We start from the raw sequence: 21099 nt of genomic DNA on the forward strand, positions 1-21099 counted from the left end.
GAGAGAGCAATAGAGCGGCCGGCACGTAACAATGGTGAGCAGCAAGGTGAGCCTGATCTCCTCATGACCTGACTCCGCCCACCAGGTGCCCTGAGGCCTGAACTACAGAACAAGTTCAACATACCCAAACCCTTTTGTTTATCACGAGTCAGTAACCCATACAAAGGAGGTCGCCACGCTGGTTATCAGCTCGGTGAGGCCGTGTGTGCACTGAAAGCAAACTCACTCCCACTGATTGTGTATTGCAAGCAGCTGATTGGCTGCTCAAAGCATGCTGGGATACCTTTCCCAGCAGACCAAGCGGCCCCTTTGAACACCTTTCCCCTCGTCATGTGACAATCATCCACCTTTAGTGATGAGCTGTTCATTAAAGTCCTTGTGAGGAGCTGGTTGGATTGAATGAATCCTCATTCTCGACAACACGTGACCAGCGAGGCCGACGGGTTCAGACTAATTGATGAGCACGCTCAGTAAGTCAACCAAAGTGTTTCTGTGAGCTCATTCACATAAAGGGGCGGAGTCTGCAGCATATGACCAATCACAAACATGAACAAGTGTTCTGACAGCAGGTGGTCATATTTTACAGACTCAGAGCAAACTCTGATATCAGACAGATATAAAGAAGTGAACTCATAATCCAGACTAAAGTCCACTCAGCTGCAGCTGACAGATCCCCGCCTGTGGAAACGCACAAACTCAGGTTTATAATATCACTGCTGCATCATCAGTGAACGACAGATCTGACTAGGATTACATCTGTGTGTTACAGTCACTTCATTTGTTGCTCACATGTTTTGTTACTGAAGGGAACTTGAAACTTATTCTTGCAGCTGCAGCACAAATTGAAATTAATATCATGGTAAACAAAACAGAGCAAACAAGATGAATGAAGAGAAAAATTAGAGTCCAGTTCATCCTGAGGGGAACATGAATGTGTGATCACATTAAATGTTCATCCATCCAACAGCTGAGATATTTCACTCTGAGCTGAAAACACTGACCTGCTGGTGGCGCTAAAGGAAACGTCAGAATCCACACAGTGAATGAATGAATGAATGAATGAATGAATGAATGAATGAATCCTCAGGGGACCAAGAATGTGTACAGATCCATCCATCCTCTGGTCCAGGTCCGATCCATGTGGACTAAAGTCGTGGACAGACAGACATTAGCTTCCACAGAGCAACACTGCTGGTGTCTAAAGAGACACTAACAGAAGAGACAGTCATGTTGATGTGAACTTTACAATAGAATAAAGAACAATAGAAAACCTTTATTGTCTTTATACAATGTACAATAAAGTTAAGGAATGCTTCACCTTAAGTGAGCGACATTCAGGCACCACAGTAACATATAAACATGCATCAAGTCAAACAATGTGTGTATATTGCACATTAAAATGTTGCACAGTAGATAATATATATTGCACAGTAAATAAAGTGTCTTACATCAGATAAAAACACATCACAGAGCTGAAATATGATCCTGCTTCATCATTTGGACTCGTTCATGTCAGCAGACACTTTGAGCAGCACACAGGTTTTTGTATCAGTCTGTTTCACTGTGGGAAGGAGGAGACAGATACTTAATCTTTGGCTCTGGAACTAAACTGATTGTAACAGGTAAGAACAAACATTCATAACTACAGTTTTTTGTTTTATTATTTTCTGTGTTTCAGTCTTTACATGTTGTTGTTGTTTTCATATTTAGCAGACAATTCAGCCACACAGCTGTGATAACATTAAAAAGGTTCATGATCCCTTAAAATATCTATTTAAATTTAAATTCACATCTAAAGTTATTCTACATTTCTGCACTGGATGAACCTGAGTTTAAAAGAAAAGGTTTCATCACAATCAGAAATACTTTATTAATCCCCACTTTGTTACAGTCGCTCTGACACAGAGACAGCAAAGGGAAATATATGGCATAGAATAGAAGTCAGAAAAATGTCCAACATGTGCATTCTATATACAAAACAATAAGAGACAAAGATGAAATGCTGAGAAGTGGATCTACGGGGATTTAAATATGAATGCCAGAATTAAATAGAATTGGCAGAATAAAGTTAAATACAAAAAAAGATGCAAAAGAGTTAAATACATAAGAGTTATTTACCAATGAACAGTATAAGGCAGTGTGTAAAGTTAATATATATAATGTTACAAATAAACTGTGTTTGATCATCTCAGTAACTCAGCTTGTTTTGTGAAAACAAGATTATGTATGAAATTACAAACTTTGAAATCTATCAGTTTATTACATTTTTAAAACCACATAACTTTAAATATTTAATCATGTTTAATCATTAAAATGAACCTCATGACAATTGTGTCTCATATGATCGTGCATGCGTCTTTAAGTGGAAGATTTATTGATATAATTAGCCAGAAAGATATTTAATATAATATTACTATACTTTTACTGTTAATGTATTCCAATGTGTATTTTATTATTTAATTAACAGGATGATGTTTAACGGCTCAAACAGAAACATGTTTGTATCTTAAATATATAGAACAGTAAATATATGTTGGATAGTAAATTAGATTTTATATTAGTTCTTACACACATTAGATTCTTTAACAATACATACAATATTATATTTATTATATATTATTATAATATTTGGTTCTTCTGCTCTGGGATCAATAATATTTTATCTTATATAATATCTGTATTTTTTATTATTTGACATCCAAACTTTCATTGAAGTTTTGAGTCTAAATTTTAAATTGTGATTAAAAACACTTTTAACTTATTGTTTTATTGATTTGATTCTTCAACAATGAGAGTAAATTACATGATCATAAATCTATAATAAGTTATACATAATGTTGTTAAAATGCTGATTGTATTTAGTGTGAATGTAAATAACTTATAATAATTACATTAACATTAATACAAAGTATTTTATATTGTATAAAGGTATATTAGCTGATTGTGTTATATTGTTATTTTGTTCCTGTCTGTCTTTAATAAATCTGAACTTCTCATGTTAATTTATTTATTGTATTTTTATTAAAAATGATTCAGAATCAGTTTTTTTCAGTGCTTATAGTTGAGTACATGTTAGAGTTTATATAACGAGCTGTTCATATTGTAATAATGACAATGACAATTGTGTTTCATGTGTATGTGTTACCTGTATAATGACATCAGCAGATAACTGTTTGATATGCAGGTGAACACAGTTTATGTGCTGACTGTGCTGTATTGTGTGTGTGTGTGTGTGTGTGTGTGTGTGTGTGTGTGTGTGTGTGTGTGTGTGTGTGTGCTGCTTCAGACGAGCAGGTAGTGAAGCCCGTGGTGAGCGTGTACCCGGCAGCACCCACAGCCCAGCTGGAGGGGAAGAGCTCCCTGCTGTGTGTGGCCTCAGCCATGTTTCCTCCTCTGGTCCAGATCTCCTGGAGAAGACGAGCGGAGGACGGTCCTCTGGAGGAGCTGCCCCCTGCTGAGGGAGAGCAGCTGGAGCTCAGAGAGTCGGGACGCACCGCCGCCATCTTGCTGATCCATCAGAGAGAGAACAGCACATATAAATACGTCTGCTCCGTGCGGCACCAGGGGGGCACAGTGGAGGCCCAAAGAGAACAAGGTGATGAAGGCTTGGTGTCTGTGTTCAGCAGTGATTCAGCTTCATGTGGAGACGCTGGAGCAGAGGACTGACATTTCTTTTGGACTCCTTGTCTTTAACAGAGGTTCCAGCTCCTGCAGCCTCCTGTCCTCCAGAGAGAGAGCCGGTAGACCTGCTGGCTGTGCAGCAGGCTGACTGTAAGATCACCTTCTGCCTCTCTGCATGAACAGCTCCAATGTTCTGTGATGTTCAGCAAAGCAGCAGAGGAAGACATCTAGTTTAGTCAGCTTTAACAACTTGATAAATAGTTAAACTGCTAATTCTAATGATGAAATCTGATCATATTATAATAAAATGTAAACAGAGACTGAATTTGCACAAAGAGATGAATGACCTGTCCGTCTGCGTGTGTGTCAGTGTCCTTCCAGTCTCAGTGCAGGGTGAAGCTGCTCGTGCTGCTGTACACGGTGCTGATAGTGAAGAGTCTGGTGTACTGCTGTGGACTCTGTCTGCTGAGGAGCCTCACAAACAAGGGACCGTCCATCAACAGCACACATGCTGACTGACTGTTTTCTGCTCGACCTTTCTCACAATCAAATCTCATCAATTCACCTCATTTAAAGCTTCATCAGCAGTTAAACATGTAAAAAAAGTCTTATTTGTATAATAGATGATTGATCTGCTTGTGTTTCTTTTTAATACAATATTCAGAGTGCAGCAGGTTTTTTTTAATTCTCTGTAACTTTCTCAATAAACTTGTTGTGTCTATTGATGTTGCACGCTTTGATCTTTTCCCACATGTTCTAATATGTTGTTTTATGTTACATGTTGGGATCAGTCATTAAACTCTGACACTTACAGAATCAATACAACAAAACAAACTAAAATAATTATCACTACAATAATTAGTGTGAGGTCTTTAAACAGATTAAGAGCAGACTGCAGGTTGAACATGTCTTTTTATTTCAGCTTCTCAGCTCTGAGTTCACAGTTTGAAATGTTTCTCTCACAGATTATAAAAAGCTGAGACAGTTTGTGCTGAGCTCGGAAATCAAACTCAAGTTCCTGGAATGATGCTTTAACCAGAGTCCATGGTTTAAACTGTCGTCCTGTTGTTGATGTGAATAACCTCAGCTAACGGTGAGAAAGCTGCAGAGCAGAAACCCACACAGCCCGTCTGCTGCAGGAAGGAAGTGTCGATTAGCTGCAAACAGTTTTTTATGAGTCCTAATAACCACTGAGGCAGATTCATGTCTGCTGCTGAACACACTCAGGAACCCTTTTTCTCACTGAGCCCAAAGACAAACAGTGACGACCCACCTGGAGGCCGCGTCTGTGGAGTTTATTTATGGATATTTCTCCGATTTCAAAGGTTCACCTCAGAGTTTACACTTGGTGTTCATGTTTCGTTTTGGATTCAGAAACTCAAAGTGCAAACAGGAAACTAAAAGAAATGAGACTTACAATAAACTCTAATGTTAAACAAAATGAATGACATCGTCCTTACTGTCCTTAAATAATACAACTTATCACTAGCAACACATCTGACACATAACAAGATCATCATCAATATAAATTAAAGTGAGACTTTGAAGGTAACATTATATATATGGTGTGTGTGTGTGTGTGTGTGTGTGTGGGTCAGACGTCGATTGTAATAGTTTAACTCTGTGGAAGGAGTGTGTGTTCAAGGCCTTCGTGTTTCTTTGGTTGAATTGTGTTTGACAAGATGGATCAACTTCTCTCTTGTTTTTAGTTATAGAAGTTTGTTTTCAGTTGTTTAATAAATTATTTTTGCTTCAGTTTGTAAATAAACTCCTTTAAATTTGCTGATGCTTTGATCCTCTTTTCTTTTTCCTGGGTTTTAATTTATTGATACTCCTCACATCCCCTTTTATCATTAAACAAGGATTAAAGAATGATGCTGATAATATTTAGTCTATATACATATTTTGCATCATCAAAATCACTGACAGTGTTAAGTGTGTATCACAGCCAGATGAATCTCTTTCCTCTGTGCCATAGAGCTCCACTGTCGTCCAAAAACTGTTGTTTTATTACTAAAATAAAGATCATTATCAATATAAATTAAAGTGAGACTTAAAGGTTACATTATATATTTTTCCCTTTTGTAATAATTATCCTGAAATTAAACAAAAAGTTGAATTAACATCATCATTTGTTTCATAGTAAAGTTTTAATCATTAAAACTGGATTAAAGAATAATACATACATACATGCCTATATCTATATGAATGACTAGACCCACATGCATTATTATTGTAATTGTTACTTTTTATGTTGAACTATATGTTTTTGTATGCTTACTTTCATTGTCTAACCTTCATCTTCTTGTTCATTTCACAGTTATTCTTTTTATTGTTTCTTGTTGTCGTTCTTTTGACCCATACTTGTAGAGATGACACTTCCCTTCTGAAAAACTGTTAAATAAATAATATTTTTTTTAAAGTTTCTGTTTCTTCATTTAATCATTTATATTTTATGGAACATAAAACATTTTTTCACACATTTTATTTTTTTCATTTTGGATCACACATTTTTTTCACACTGTAAACTGCTATAAAAACAATAATTGTGAACTTATGATCCCACTTCTGCTTTAAATATATACGTCTATGAAACTGCATAAATATATATTTGTCCTTTTTACATTGATAATTTATCATTTAAATTTGTTTGGCCAAGATAAGTAATTAGGATATTAAATTAAATCATTCGAAACAATACAATACAGTATGTTTTATCATATTATATTTCCCATATTTTATTTCGTGCTGCCTGAATTTTGGTCAAGTCAGAATATTTTTTTGCTGTTCAAATATTAAAAGCATACTTTCAACATTTGCAGTTTAATATGAGTTTGAATAGATTTTTCCAACAAGATTTCAACATGTTCTTAGTTGCCGGGTAATCAGTTTAAAATGTTTTAAAAGAGTGTGTGATCATTAATGTTCATTTTGTCTGCAGTTACTTTACTTGACATATTCTACAATTAATTTTAAAGAATAATAAATTGTAATTTCTGTGATACAAAATAAAAACAACAAACTGCAGCTTGTTTGGGAAAATTAACTATTTATTAATGGTTATTAATCAACAGGTTTAACAGTTGCCTAATAAATAGCAGAAAAAAGTCATCAGCTTTATTTATTTATACTTTTACTTCATTTTTAGAACTGACTGATAAAGTTAACTATCTCCTGTTTATCATATTATAGTTGCCACTACCTTTAAAGATTTACATATTATATAACAATGATCGTTTTATTGTTCACTGTAGTGATCAGCTCGTACAGTGTGTAAGACTGTACTTCTGTCTGTTCTGTGCTGTTGTGAAGAAAACCTTCACACTGCCGCCCCCTAGTGGCTGCAACAACGAACTGCATCACTGCTGATGGTTATTCAGGGTTTCACATTCCTCTTTCTACTATAATGGAAATAAGAACACTTAGATTTCTATATTGTGAAACTATTTTATTCCTGCATTGGAAAGACAACACAGTACAACAGAGTTACTGAACATGTGCACAGCACAGAAATAAACATGTAGGGTCGTAAAGAGGGGGGGTCAGCAGAGGGTCCTCCCTAAAGGGAGAGAGTCTTCACTGGAAATAAACACTTGAGAAGAACTTGACCTGAGAAGAACCCTGATGGGAAAGGATATGGTCCCCACTAGTGCAGGTAAGCAGGAACATGGTCCCTGTAAGGCTGGTGGATAAATACAAAAAATGGGAGTGGAAAAAAGGCCAATGACAGGAGAGGGGAGAGAGCAGAGGGTCTCATATGTGAGATACCATTCTGTTGTGTTAAAGACTTAAAGAAGATCCATGGGTAACGTACACACACAAACACACACACACAAACACACACACACACACACACACACACACAAAGGCTGATGACACAGAGAGGGGGATGGGCAGAGGGGCATTCAAAGGGGATAAACACTGTCACGGCCCCTCTACTTGGTAGGCTCTACTGCTGTTTTGCTCTCTGTCTCCAGGACTGCAGACCTGGTGGCAGGCTAATCAGGTGAATGGGACACACCTGGGCCCGGTGTGTCTCATGTATTTAAGCCAGAGCAGCAGCAGCAGTCAGTCTCTGGGCAGACCTCCTATCACCACACACCTCTGCGTTGCTCTTTTGTTTGTTCTTCTTTGTTTTTACACAACATCCATGCAACACATTTACACCCATCCGCACCCCACACGACTGACTTTACAGATTATTCATATCTACATGTTTTTGTTGGTTTTGATTATTTATGTTGTAAATAAATGAATTCTTTGATTAGTATACCCATGTGTCTCCCGTTTTTGTCGCAGTCTAAGAGCCGGGCTGTGACAAATGGGGGCTCGTCCTTTTTGCTGAAGTGTTCCTGGTAAGTTTGGGTAGTGCTTTTGTCCACTGTTTTGCCTTTGTGAGTTTGTTATTTGAACTGTGTAATCAGTGGAGATTTATCTCTGGTGTGTTGGTACCACATGTCCAGAGTTTGCTGTTTGTAAGAAAATGTTGAAAGCACTACAGGGAGACCCTTTAAATGGGTATAATGTGCTGTAAGTAATTAAGCCTTTAGGTTGTCAGTGTTGTTTTTGTGATTTGGAACTATAGGTTGTTTGATTTTGGGTAGTGTGTGTGTACTTTGGTGAATTAGGTGACTTTTGAGTACAGGTTAGCCATTACACATTGAACTTAGTTTTGTCAGCGCTTCTTCCCTGGTTAGGCTGAAGGACGTTTTCCCTTCCGAACTCGTTTGGGGGGATTTGTAGTGTGGTAGTGAACGTGGCTAGAGCGGTTGTCTCGGGAGCACATCCGTGGTAACTGACAAGTCGCCAGTTTCTGGTTGCCTTGACGTCCAGCGGGCTATCGGTGCATCAGTACCCACCGCAATTAGCTACCTGAAGACTAAGGGGGGAGTTTAGCTATTTTTTTGTTAGGCAGTTAGTGGGAATGGCTCTGACTTTGTTTGCTGTGAATTTGGCTGTCTGAATGCTCATGTTATATAGCATACTTTTGCTTGTAAGTGTTGTGCAGTGTAGTAATTGGTTTTGTTATGGCAGGGGTTGAGGACTTTTTGAAAGCACCTTCAGAGGAGGTTTTGGAGCATTGTAGTCGAGAGCAGCTTTTGAAAATTGCAGAGCACTTCAGAATGGATGTTGGTGATAAATGTATGAAGGAGAACATAAAATCCATCTTGAAGGCTAATTTGTTTGAAGATGGAGTTCTCAAAGTGATTGCGCCCCCTGTTGGTTCTGTTTCTGGTGTTGCTGGTTTGAGTTCTAGCTTAACTTTTGAGCAGCAAAAGGAACTTCTGTTGTTGCAGATGGAGCACAGTAGGATTCAGCAACAGGTTGAGAATGAAAAATGGGCGGTAGAAAAACTGAGGCATGAGACAGAACTTAAAACACTCGCGTTGGAGCAGTATAAACTAAGTCTGATTCGTGATGGTAGGGTCACAGCGGACTCTATGTTTAATGTTTCATCCGTATCTCCTGAGTTGTCACCACGGTTTGATGTGGCGAGCAATTTGCGTTTGGTCCCAAAGTTCTGTGAGAATGATCCAGACACTTTCTTTTCATTGTTTGAGCGTGTAGCTGACAGTAGAAAGTGGCCTTATTCTGAGCGTACTCTCTTATTACAATGTGTGTTAACTGGCAAGGCTCAAGAAGCTTACTGTTCCCTTCCTGTGAGTGAAAGCCAAAGTTATTCTTCGGTTAAAAAGGCTGTGTTGAAGGCATACGAGTTGGTGCCGGAGGCTTACAGGCAAAGGTTTAGGATGTCTGAAAAGTCAAGTCAGCAGACTAATATGGAGTTTGCGAGGGAGTTAGTAACTCATTTTAATCGGTGGTGTATGGCTCTAGAGGTACAAACATTTGATGACTTGTGTAGTCTTGTAGTTTTGGAACAGTTTAAAAATACTCTGCCAAGCAATGTTGCTACCTATATAAATGAGCGCAAGGTCAAAACTGCTGCAGAGGCTGCTGCACTTGCAGATGAGTATGTCCTGACGCATAAGGTTGACTTTGAGTCCAAGGCTTTTGATGCTGGTGTCAAGGTTCATTCAGCAAAGTGGTCAGGTGATCTGGCTGCTAGGTCAGAAAGACTTCCAGGAGGTCAGTCTGATGGAATGTGTAACTATTGTAAGGAATATGGGCACTGGAAAGCAGAATGTCCTGTTTTAAGGGCTAAAAGCAAGCGTACCGGGGATGGGTATGTGAAACCTTCAGCGCTGGCTGTGTCTGTTCGAACTGTCCCAAGTTCTGCTCTGTCTTGTGGCCAGGTAGATGTGAAAACGGGTAGTAAGGGTAAGCTTTCAGATTACCTTCCGTTTGTGTCTGATGGTTTCCTGTCGTTGGTTGGTGGTTCGGCAAAGGTGCCAGTTAAGATCCTGAGGGATACTGGTTCCTTGGATTCATTTGTTTTGGCTTCAGTTCTGCCATTTTCCAACAAAAGTAAAACAGGGGACTTTGTCTCTGTCCGTGGTATGGGTATGGAAGTTTTTCCAGTTCCACTGCATAAGTTGGTGCTAGACTGTGGTTTGGTGAGGGGTGAGGTCAAGATGGGTTTGCGCCCCGCACTGCCCATTGAGGGTATTGCAGTCATTCTGGGAAATGATTTGGCAGGTAGCTGTGTCTGGGCTGATGTTCCTTCATTGCCTGTGCTAACCTTCCCACCTTGTCTTTCAGAACAGGCTGAATGTTTTCAGGCATATTCCATGGCCTCAACAGGTACTGTTGCGAGGACCACAGGAAGAGGCAAAATGGCACAAACCTCATTCAGTAAGCCTAAAAAGAGAGCGAATTGCTGGCATAACCATATGTCAGAGCATTAAAAAACAACAAAGAATTGCTCTTAAAGTTTAAATATTTGTTCGCTCACGTCTGGTCTAGAACCCGATGCTTTTGAATTTGTTTTTTGATTTTCTGTTTCCAACTTGCTGGTCTCCTCCCTTCTCCTCTTGCTTTCCCTTCAAGCTCTTAAATTTGCTTCTCCAGGCGCCAGGAGTTGCTGAGTAAAAGGTAGAGCAGAGTGGCCGTGTTGGAGAGACCCAGGAGCGTGGTAACAGTTTATTTACTCAATTTGTTTTGAGCACAATTTATTAATGGTAATATTTGCTTATCGTTATTATAAAGTTATTTGTTTACTTTAAGGTTTTGGTTGTTTCCTGCCGGGGTTCCGGTAGGACCCCGTTCTTATGGGGGGGGGGGGGTGTCACGGCCCCTCTACTTGGTAGGCTCTACTGCTGTTTTGCTCTCTGTCTCCAGGACTGCAGACCTGGTGGCAGGCTAATCAGGAGAATGGGACACACCTGGGCCCGGTGTGTCTCATGTATTTAAGCCAGAGCAGCAGCAGCAGCAGTCAGTCTCTGGGCAGACCTCCTATCACCACACACCTCTGCGTTGCTCTTTTGTTTGTTCTTCTTTGTTTTTACACAACAACATCCATGCAACACATTTACACCCATCCACACCCCACACGACTGACTTTACAGATTATTCATATCTACTTGTTTTTGTTGGTTTTCATTATTTATGTTGTAAATAAATGAATTCTTTGATTAGTATACCCATGTGTCTCCCGTTTTTGTCGCAGTCTAAGAGCCGGGCTGTGACAACACTTATATTAACTTCACCTCAGAAGACCTATGACAGGGGAATGGGAGTACTGGGCCATGGTCCCCATAATGTTAGTTAAATGGGAACATGGTCCCCGTAAGGCTGATTCCTTCTCTGGGAAAAACGCATTCGGTCAAAAAAGGGCCATGACAGGAGAGGGGGACGAGCAGAGGGTCTCCTCTCAGGGAAGAGAGCATTTTCAGGGGAGTAAAACTTGGATAAAGTCCACTTGAGAAAACACATGGAGGGAGAACTGGAGTCACAAAACATGCTCCTCATGTTTCAGGCAACGGTCCCTGTATACCACCTTAACCAGTCCTTACAGTCTCCAAGGAAAATAAGGGTCATGACAGGGAGCGGGGAAGCAGAGGGTGTCCCATGAGGGGAGATGAAGATATCATGGGAGTTGCACAACATGGTACCCGTTTGCCAGGTTACGGCCCCTGTAAGGTCCCCGTATACCACATTTACCAACACTTACACAAACAGACAGAAGGAAATAAAAGTTTATAATTGGACATTCTCCCTGAGAAAAAAAGAGAGCCTTCTCTGAGGTTAACCACTGAAAAAGACTCTGCCTGACAAGACCCATGATGTTAAAAGGACGCGGTCCCTAAAAGGGCAGGTAAGCCAGAACATGATCCCAGAAAGAAAGACAGATACAAAAGGTGAGGGAAAGGGGGACAAACAAAGTGTCTCCCCAACAGGGAAAGAGCCTTCTCTGGGGATCAACACTTACAGAGACCCTGCCTGAGAAACACCTTGACAGGAGAAAGACATGGTCCCCACTAGGACAGGTAAGCCAGAACATGGTACCTGTAAGGTGGTTAAGGGAATCTTGGTCCCCATATGTCTGGTAGATAAACACTTCAGGGAGCAAAAGGTGGCAAGCAGAGTGTCTCCCCAACAGGGCTGTTTCTAGCTTTGTGGGGGCCCTATGCAAGATGCTGTTTGGGGGCCCCTACTTTGTCAAACTATGATGGGGGGATTCCAAACACTTTAACCCTATGATCCGAGGAGATGCATCAATCTAGTACACTTTGAGAGGGAAGCAGATTCATGAAAAACTCTTTCAAATTCAAATGAAACATCTCAAGTTGACCCGAGCAGTTTAAAGCGACAGAAAATGATGACAAAAGGGAACCAATGACGCTCCTCTACGTCAATGAATGCAACAGATCCAGCATTTTCCTCAAACATGTCTATTTTAAATTCTGAATGCAAAGTTCTTAAACATGAAACATAACTCAACAATGTGGTGGGGGATATGACCTCAAATTTATATCATGTTTTTGTTCTCCTTTTGGCGGTATCAGTATTATATTGCAGTATTAAGGAATGAAAAGGGGTACTCTAATCAAAACGTGACTCTAGCTCAATTTACTCTATTGTCAATGTAAGGAAACACATCTTAGCAGGGAAAAGATGTTTAAAGATACTAATGTGTTCCTTGTGCAAAATCGGAGTGAAGATGAGGTAAAGCCGCGGTTCTCAAAGTGTGGGGCACGCCCCACTGGTGGGGAATAGAGACGTGACAGGTGGGGCGCGCCAAACGGGAGGAAATTTTCCTTTTTATGCCTATCTTTATCCAGACATCCCAACTCTCCCGGAAGTTCCAGCAGTCTCCCGCATATTGATAGCGGCTCCCTGACACCCGCAAATGAGATCCTATCTCCCGGAATCTGGAGCAAGACCACACACTAGACTAGAGAGTGACTGCGCGTGTGTGTTTGTGTGACTATAAATGCAGCGCGTGTGAGAGCAAAGCGTCCTTATAGCTGTGTGTTGCCGGTTATTAGACCGATCACCCACACGCCCACCCCCGGGGGCGACACCAAGTGTAACAGGAAACCCCCCCCCGGAACGAACCTCCCTGAAATGCCTTTTTGCAGGTTGGGATGTCTGCTTTATCAATGCCTTTCTTTAATGACAACAAAGATCATACATTCAAAACAAAACACCCACAAACAAAGTAATCATTACTAGCCTACATGCAGCCTAAATTAAAAGAACATTAGATATGAGACCCCGAGAAAAATGTAACCTGGAACCAAAGTGCCAAAATAATGATTAACGTCGGCATATTAATTGTAGTGGAACAAACTTTCGCGCCGATGGGTAGCAGGCTAGTGTGGGCAATAACACAACATGGATAAATTTGTGACACGGACCTCAAAAGTTGTCGAGCCAGCGCCAGCAGAGAGACACAAACCAGACGGGCCTAATCAACCAAAAAGCCAACCGAAAAGAAAATATGATGAAGGGTATCTTGCTCTTGGATTCACGGCAACGGCGGTGGGGGCAGAGGAGAGACCCATGTGTGTTCTGTGTCTTAAACCGCTAGCAGCAGACAGCATGAGACCCAACAAATTAAGAAGACACCTAGAGACCACACACCCCAGCCACGTCAATAAGCCACTTGATTTCTTTCAAAGAAAACTGGCAGAATACCGTCAACAGGAGAATCGCATGGTAAAAGCTGCATCAGTAAACAGTAAAGCACAAATGGCTTCATAGAGAGTTGCATACAGAATTGCACAATGCAAAAAACCACACACAATTGCTGAGCAGCTCATTCTCCCCGCTGCTCTAGACATGGTGTCAATTATGCTTGACGAGACAAGCGCAGCAAAATTAAAAGCTGTCCCCCTGTCAAACGACACAGTTGCGAGACGTATATGCGACATTTCAAGTGATCTTGAGGAACAGCTCATAGAAAAATTAAAAGAAAGTCGTTTTGCATTACAAGTGGACGAAGCTACTGACAGCAATAAAGACTGCTTGTTCATCTCGTACGTCCGCTTTGTGAATTGCGAGTCACTGTGCGAGGAGTTGCTGTTTTGCAAATACATAAAAAATAGAGCCACAGCTGATGAGCTGTTTAAGATCATGGACAGTTACCTCAAAGAACACCGCCTTAAATGGGAAAACTGTGTGGGCTTTTGCTCTGATGGCGCACAGACCACGGCAGGGTCAAGAAACGGGCTGCAGGCACTAATAAAGAGGGTTGCGCCAGATGAGCACTGGACGCACTGTCATTCACAGGGAAGCGCTCGCGTCAAGGCAGCTCAGCCCTGAACTAAATGAGGTTTTGACAGAAGTTGTGAGCGTGGTAAATTTTATCAAAACCCGACCCCTGAAAGCGCGACTGTTCTCCGAACTTTGTGAGGAAATGGGAGCTGATCACACATCTGTGCTGTTTCACAGTGAAGCAAGGTGGCTCTCCCGGGGCAAAGTGCTGTCGCGCGTCTTTGAGCTCAGGGCAGAGATTCGGATGTTCTTGGAGGAGGAGCGCATGTATGAGGCTGCAAGCAAGTTCAGTGACGAACAATTTCTGTTTAAACTGGCCTACCTCAGCGATGTGTTTGGCAAGCTGAATGAATTAAATCTTCAGCTTCAAGGCAAAGACAAGCACCTACCTCACCTGGCAGACAAGATCACTGCATTCTCCCGAAAGCTCGAGGTATGGGGCAGGCGCCTCGATCAGCAAAACATAGATGTCTTTGAGAACCTGACTGAAGTTGCTGAAACCACTGATTCTGGAGCCACCGCAGTGATCCCATGTATTAAGCAGCACATCTCTTCCCTGAGAGGATTGTTTCAAAAATGCTTCCCAAACAACAGTGCTCAGTATGCCTGGGTTATGGATCCATTCAATGCAGCAGGTTGGTATTTTGACATTTTATTGAATATTATATTCATATATTATACATGCATTTTATTTATGTTGTATGCTACTTACTAACTGGAATGGATTGTTGTCAAACAGATTTCTTTGTGTTTCTTATGCAATGACAAATAAAGTAAGCCTATTTATTTATATTCTGTCTGCAGCACCTGCTGATTTTAGGTCTGCTGAGGAGGACCAGTTTATTGAGATGACATCTGACTCCACCCTGAGGCTGAGGTTTAAAGCTCAGACTCTTAGTGAATTCTGGTTTGGAGTGGAGAGGGAGTATCCGCTCATCGGGCAGAGAGCTGTGTGCATTCTTCTTCCCTTTGCCACATCATATCTCTGTGAGATGGGCTTTTCAGCTGTTGCTTCACTGAAAACAAAGTACAGATCTCAGCTGAACATTGAGCATGACTTGAGAGTGGCAGTATCAAGCCTGCAACCCCGCTTTGAAAAGATGTGCAATGCAAAACAGGCTCATTGCAGCCACTAATGCAGGGATAAGAATCATATGTTCACTTGCTCACCTGTCTTGCCAAATGCATTTCTCTTCTTTTCTTTTTTTTAACAGATTGCAAAGTGGCACTTTTATTTTCTCTATTGTTGAACTTGGTTTAATTTGATGTTATTGAGTTAGAATTTAGATACAACATGATGTTACTTGAAAATGTTAAGCTTGGCGTATTTCATTCGCATTGTGATGGGCCGATGGGGGCAGGTGGGGCTTGAAAATTCCCCCTTGTCCAAAGTGGGGAATGACTGAAAAAGTTTGAGAACCACTGAGGTAAAGGCCTTCATGTGTTTTGGGAGGAGTAACCTGCCCTGTTTGGAGCTGTGAGTGAACAGAGCAACCTGAGTCTGAGCCATAAAGAATATTTGGGCAAGTAATCTAAGACTTTCCCTTTAATATCCTCACTCAGTGGTTTTGTCCTCTAATGGCATCAAGATATCTGAGTTTAGAAGATGGTGGACTGGCTTCACAGAGGAGATGTGACATATTCCTGCCCTGATAGTCGGGATGCACCATATTAGGAAACACTGACAGTGTGATGACTTTTTGTTCTGTGATATTTATTCTAATATAAAGAACACGGGAAACCAGATAAATGCGGTGTGTTTTCATGTACGTATTTAATATTATTTGGGACTTTAAAGTCTATTTTCTTTTTTTTTTTTTACAAAACAAACTCCTCCTACTTTTACCACACTTGGTTCAGTGACTACAAACAGACTTGAGGGCTGCAAGTAGGCCGCATCCTACTTCCTGTCGCCAAACGCACAACCTCACCACGAACGGTCTGTTCATGTGGCCACAGCGTTAAACAGCACCGGGACGAGGTTCCACTAATAACAGGAACACATTCACTGATCAGCAGCCTAACCCTAGCGCCATAGACGGAGTACCGCATGGGCAAAGTGGGCGTGTGCCCAGGGCCCCAGAGCCAATAGGGGCCCTTGGCCTTCAGAGTTGTTGTTTTTTTTGGTACAATTTAAAAAAAATATTGGAATGAATGTGGTTTTGAAAATGTATGATAATAAAATCATTGCAATGTTTTAGAAATTATAAGATTAAATCAGTAATGTGTGATGACACAATGACGTAAGTACCTACGCTGGGGGTCAAACATACAGCGCGATTTCAAAGTGGAGAAGCGGGCGCTCAGTGGATCAGCTAAATGAAAAGAGAGGAAAGAAAAAGAAGCCAAAGAGCCGCTTTGGTGCAGCAAATTCCATCTATCTCAACATTTTTCACCAGAAAAGTGAGGCAAGATGATGGTACTCATAGCAGCGGTGCCAGTACTACAACTCACCGGGACGACCTGCAGGATGCTAACACTGCTAGCTCAATCTCACCGGAGACGTTTGGTAGTGGTGGAGCGGCGCTGCCTCCTACGGACACCGCAGCGGACAATGCTGGCAGTGCTACGGCGGGCAGCAGTAGCAGGGGCCAGGCGGCCGAGCCAGGTCAGCCTGAGCTAAGTCCTCTTACATCGCCAGCGGAGGATGAGATGTTAGCGGCCGGGAAGGAACCTGAGAGTGCCGTACAGCAGAGGGATGATGATGAAGACTCCTGGTGTGACACTGTTACTGATCCTGCGCTGTGGGGAAATATATCCAGGGACAAAGTAAAGAGTGTTCTCATCGAAAGAGGGCCCTCTTCGTTTCACAACAGACGAGCAAAATACCCCGCATCGACAAGAGACTGCGGTCTAGGTGGTCGGGTTCGTTCATTAACCAATGACATGATGTGCAGTCGACTGCCAAATGAACAACTAGCACCACGAGAATGGGTGGTGTATTCACCATCAACTGGACGTGTGTTTTGCTTTGCCTGCAGACTTTTCAGGGCAACAAAGAATGCATTTGTGGACGTTTTTTGCGACTGGAAACATCCGCATCGCATTTCAGAACATGAGAGGAGCCCAGTCCATACGTCCAACACGCTGACACTGATGCAGAGGATGAGTGGAACTGGCACAATCGACTCAGCCCTGAGAAAGCAAACTTCGGATGTGAGGGAATATTGGAGGGATGTTCTGCGACGTGTAGTGGCAGTGATCAAGTTTTTAGGAGAAAGAGGACTGGCATTCAGAGGGAATGACGAGCTCCTTGGATCGCCACATAACGGCAACTATTTGGGGATATTAGAGTTAATATCCCAATTTGACCCATTTCTGGCCGAGCATATTAAAACATATGGTCAGAAGGGCAGAGGGAGCGTCTCATATCTGTCGTCAACAATATGTGAGGAGTTCATCGACATGATGGGAGAAAAAACCAGGCAAGTAATTGCAGAAGAGCTCCGAGATGCAAAATATTTCTCTGTCATTGTAGATTCCACTCCCGACCTCTCTCATGTTGATCAGTTAACATTTATCTGCAGATTTGTTAGCAAGCAAGGCGACATAGTGGAGCGTTTCCTGGCATCTGAGCCAGTTCAGAGCCATACAGGCCAAAGTCTGGCAGATTGTGTGACTGCCATGTGGAGAATCTTGGGCTGGACTTATCTAATTGTAGAGGCCAATCATTCGCTAATGCCAGCAACATGTCGGGCCGGTACAACGGACTACAGGCACATTGGAAGCAAAGAAACCCATTAATCCACTATGTGCCTTGTGCTGCCCGTTCTTTAAATGTAGTGGGTGTAAACAGCATAGAGGTAAGCAGTCTAGAAGTGGGACAGTATTTTGATTTACTGCAATCCTTGTACACATTCTGCGCTGCCTCCACTCACAGGTGGGAGCGAGTTTTTCAGAACTCTGATATTCATATAGACTTAACATTAAAATCACTGTCAAACACTCGGGGGAGCTGCCGAGCTGACTCGACTAAAGCTCTTTGGCAAAACTACGTTAAGATAAGGGAGGCATTAGAGAGCATAGCTGAAGATGAAACTGAGAAAAGAGACACCCGAAGTGAGGCCAGCACACTCGCTGTAACATTAAATAAACTGGAAACTGCATTCATGGCTAATTTCTGGAATAGCATTCTGACTCGATTCCAACTGACAAGTTCACAGCTCCAAAAGGCGGACATAGAGCTCATGACAGCTGTGCGCCTTCTTATATCTCTGCGTGATTTTGTATCAGCACAGAGAGGTCTTTTCACAGACTTTGAAAAGGAAGCCTTATCTGTGCCAGGCGTGTGCCAGACGTACAAATATGACCTCCAGCGCACCAGAAAGCGCAAACGATTTGAGGATGACAGCGCAGGAAAAGATGCGGCATTTGATGGGAAAAGCAAATTCCGAATAGAAACATTCAACGTGTCGATAAGTTAGTCAGCTGTCTCAGCCACAGAATTGATGCATACAAGCACCTGTGTGATCTGTTTGTTGTTCTTTTCATGCCGGAAAACACATCTGACCGTTAGTTAATGGACAAAGCGAACACACTTGCCTTTGCCTATCCCGCTGACTTGGACAGCAGTCTTGGAAATGAACTGATTCACTTCAGATCTTTCATCAGATCAGACGGACAGAATGTGCCTCCATCGAGATGTCTTACAACAAAACTGGATTGTGGATTACAGTCAACATTTCCTAATGTGTACATTGCCGTAAGACTGTATCTGACGCTTCCTGTCACAAACTGCGAGGGAGAACGGTCATTTTCTCAAATGGCCAGGATAAAAAATGACCCAGAGACGCCTTCACAGTTTGTCGCTCATGGCCATAGAGGCCGAACTGGTCCGAGAGTTGGACTTTGATGACCTTATCAAGGACTTTTCCTGGAAGAAGGCCAGGAAAATGCCGATGGTTTAGGTGAGTAGTTTCACTGTGGTTTTGTGTGGTCGTAGCTGTGGCTCTTTACTGATGTTCATTCATGTTGCCTTTATTACTTTCACGACTTGTTTTAGGTGGTTATATTTTAATTAAGGTGTGTTTTACTCCATAATACTGCAAGGGCTGGCTATTTGAGCTTGCTGTCTCTCCCATAATATGTATATTGTCCTGTACATGGCAGGTGCCAAACAAAACAGACCTAAAAGGACAGTAATATTGTGAGGTTGTGTGTTGCCCGGTGTTGTTATGTGCGTAATGGGAAGACCGCCTTTGCGCGCTTTGCGTGTGTAGGCAGGGGCCCGTGGCGAGTTTGTGTCCAGGGCCCGTGGTCATGATAATCCGCAGGGCCGGCCCAAGCCTTTTGGGGGCCCTAAGCAGAATTTGATTTGGGGGCCCCCCTCCCACCACCGCGGAGTCACCTGCGCTTGACAATTATTGACACAAATGTCACACTATAACTTTACATTATAAATTGTATTACTACAGTGACGGATTATGAACTACTGTCCCCCTGGGCACAGATGCATAAGGACCCCCCCACCGCCCCCATGTTTTGGGGCTCCTGGCCCCTCTAGACCTCTGGCCCCCTGGGCTTGGTAGACCCCTGTATTAATATAGTTGTTATTTACACCAAACCAGTCACCTTTTAACCTTAGAGGGTACTAAAATCACAAATGTATTTTAAACTTTCATATTCAAAGTGAAGTACTAAGTGTGGTTTACTGAACTCGAATTGAAAAATGACAAAATACAACAGCAGAGATTGCATTTGTTGTAAACAAGTAAACCAGTTTAATGACTTGTTTTTCAAATTAAAATGAATTAAATTAGCAATCTTCAAGTACAAAATAAAACCAAAACAGACAAACATTAATATAATCAAAAATAAAATGTTCCAAAAAGAATAGATACTTAAATAATAAAAGTGCCTCAGTATTCCACTTTTGCTTTTAAAACTTTTAACTTTGACTTTACTCTTTTATTAACTAAAAACAAACTGTCACAAAACATATCAAATAAATTATTTGCTAAAATAATGACAAAGCTGAGAAATCAGAAACATAATAACATCAAGGGTTCAACAGTGACAATTATTGTTGAAAACAGTTGAGAAATAATCATATTTTCACAGTCTCAATACAGTGTAACTGTCCTCAAAATCTTTCCTTCCTAGCTTTTCTGGAGGCAAAGTCACTGATGACATCATTGTATGGTATTGCTTGGCCAACTTTGTTATTAATGCTAATAACAGCAAGTCCACTTAGTCTTTCCTGGGCAACTGAGGATCTCAGGTATGTTTTGATCAATTTGAGCTTGGAAAAGCTCCTCTCTGCTGAGGCAACTGTCACAGGCAGAGTGCAGGCTATCCTGAGAGCTACCCAAAGATTTGGGTAAAGCTCACACATCTCATTGTGTGAGAGGTATGTGAGAAGCTCAAGGGCGGTCATCCTAGTTTGGGGAAGTTCAGGAAGACTCTCAATCTCTACAGCCAGTGCGCTACCATCAACATCAGCCTCCTCTCCACAAGAGAGTTTTTCCCCAAGAACCTTACACTGGTCCCTCCGAACCTTTTGATCTAGCTCCCTAAAATTGAGCAGCACTCCAAAGTTTTCTTTAACCTCACTTAGAGACTTAAATCTATCCTCCAAAGACTGAATGCTGCAGTCCACTACAGCATTAAAAAAGGACACTTCTAGCCTCTTCATAGCATCCGCTATAGGCTCATCTGCAGCCTCATGGGCAAAGTGCCTTTTTGTAGAACGCAATCGCTTCTCTTTCAGCACTGCTTCAGTGTTCATCTGCTCACAAATTTCTTTTGCAGATGTCTGTGCATCACAGAAGCCTGTTTTTCTGTAACTGATGAGTTCGCTTTTGTTCTTATGGACAAGGTTAACAGCTACATCAAGCTGAATGTTGCTTGACTGTAGAA

At 41.7% G+C, this 21099-nt stretch overlaps 1 protein-coding gene across 1 annotated transcript in view; it reads left to right on the forward strand.

Annotated features, from left to right (window-relative positions):
- LOC138611620 (uncharacterized) overlaps window positions 1-4634 on the forward strand; it is a 4698-nt gene extending 64 nt beyond the window's left edge. Inside the window, exons 2-6 of the mRNA XM_069684797.1 lie at window positions 86-193; window positions 1533-1622; window positions 3287-3595; window positions 3697-3771; window positions 3992-4634. Coding sequence (XP_069540898.1) covers window positions 86-193; window positions 1533-1622; window positions 3287-3595; window positions 3697-3771; window positions 3992-4140 — 731 coding nt within the window. The 3' untranslated portion in view covers window positions 4141-4634. The remainder of the gene's footprint in view (window positions 1-85; window positions 194-1532; window positions 1623-3286; window positions 3596-3696; window positions 3772-3991) is intronic.
- The last annotated feature ends 16465 nt before the right edge of the window (window positions 4635-21099 follow it).

Source organism: Semicossyphus pulcher, unplaced genomic scaffold (genome assembly GCF_022749685.1).
Source record: "Semicossyphus pulcher isolate SPU_LCO1_2020_fin unplaced genomic scaffold, fSemPul1.0.p SCAF_7, whole genome shotgun sequence".
Classification (NCBI taxonomy): Eukaryota; Metazoa; Chordata; class Actinopteri; order Labriformes; family Labridae; genus Semicossyphus; species Semicossyphus pulcher.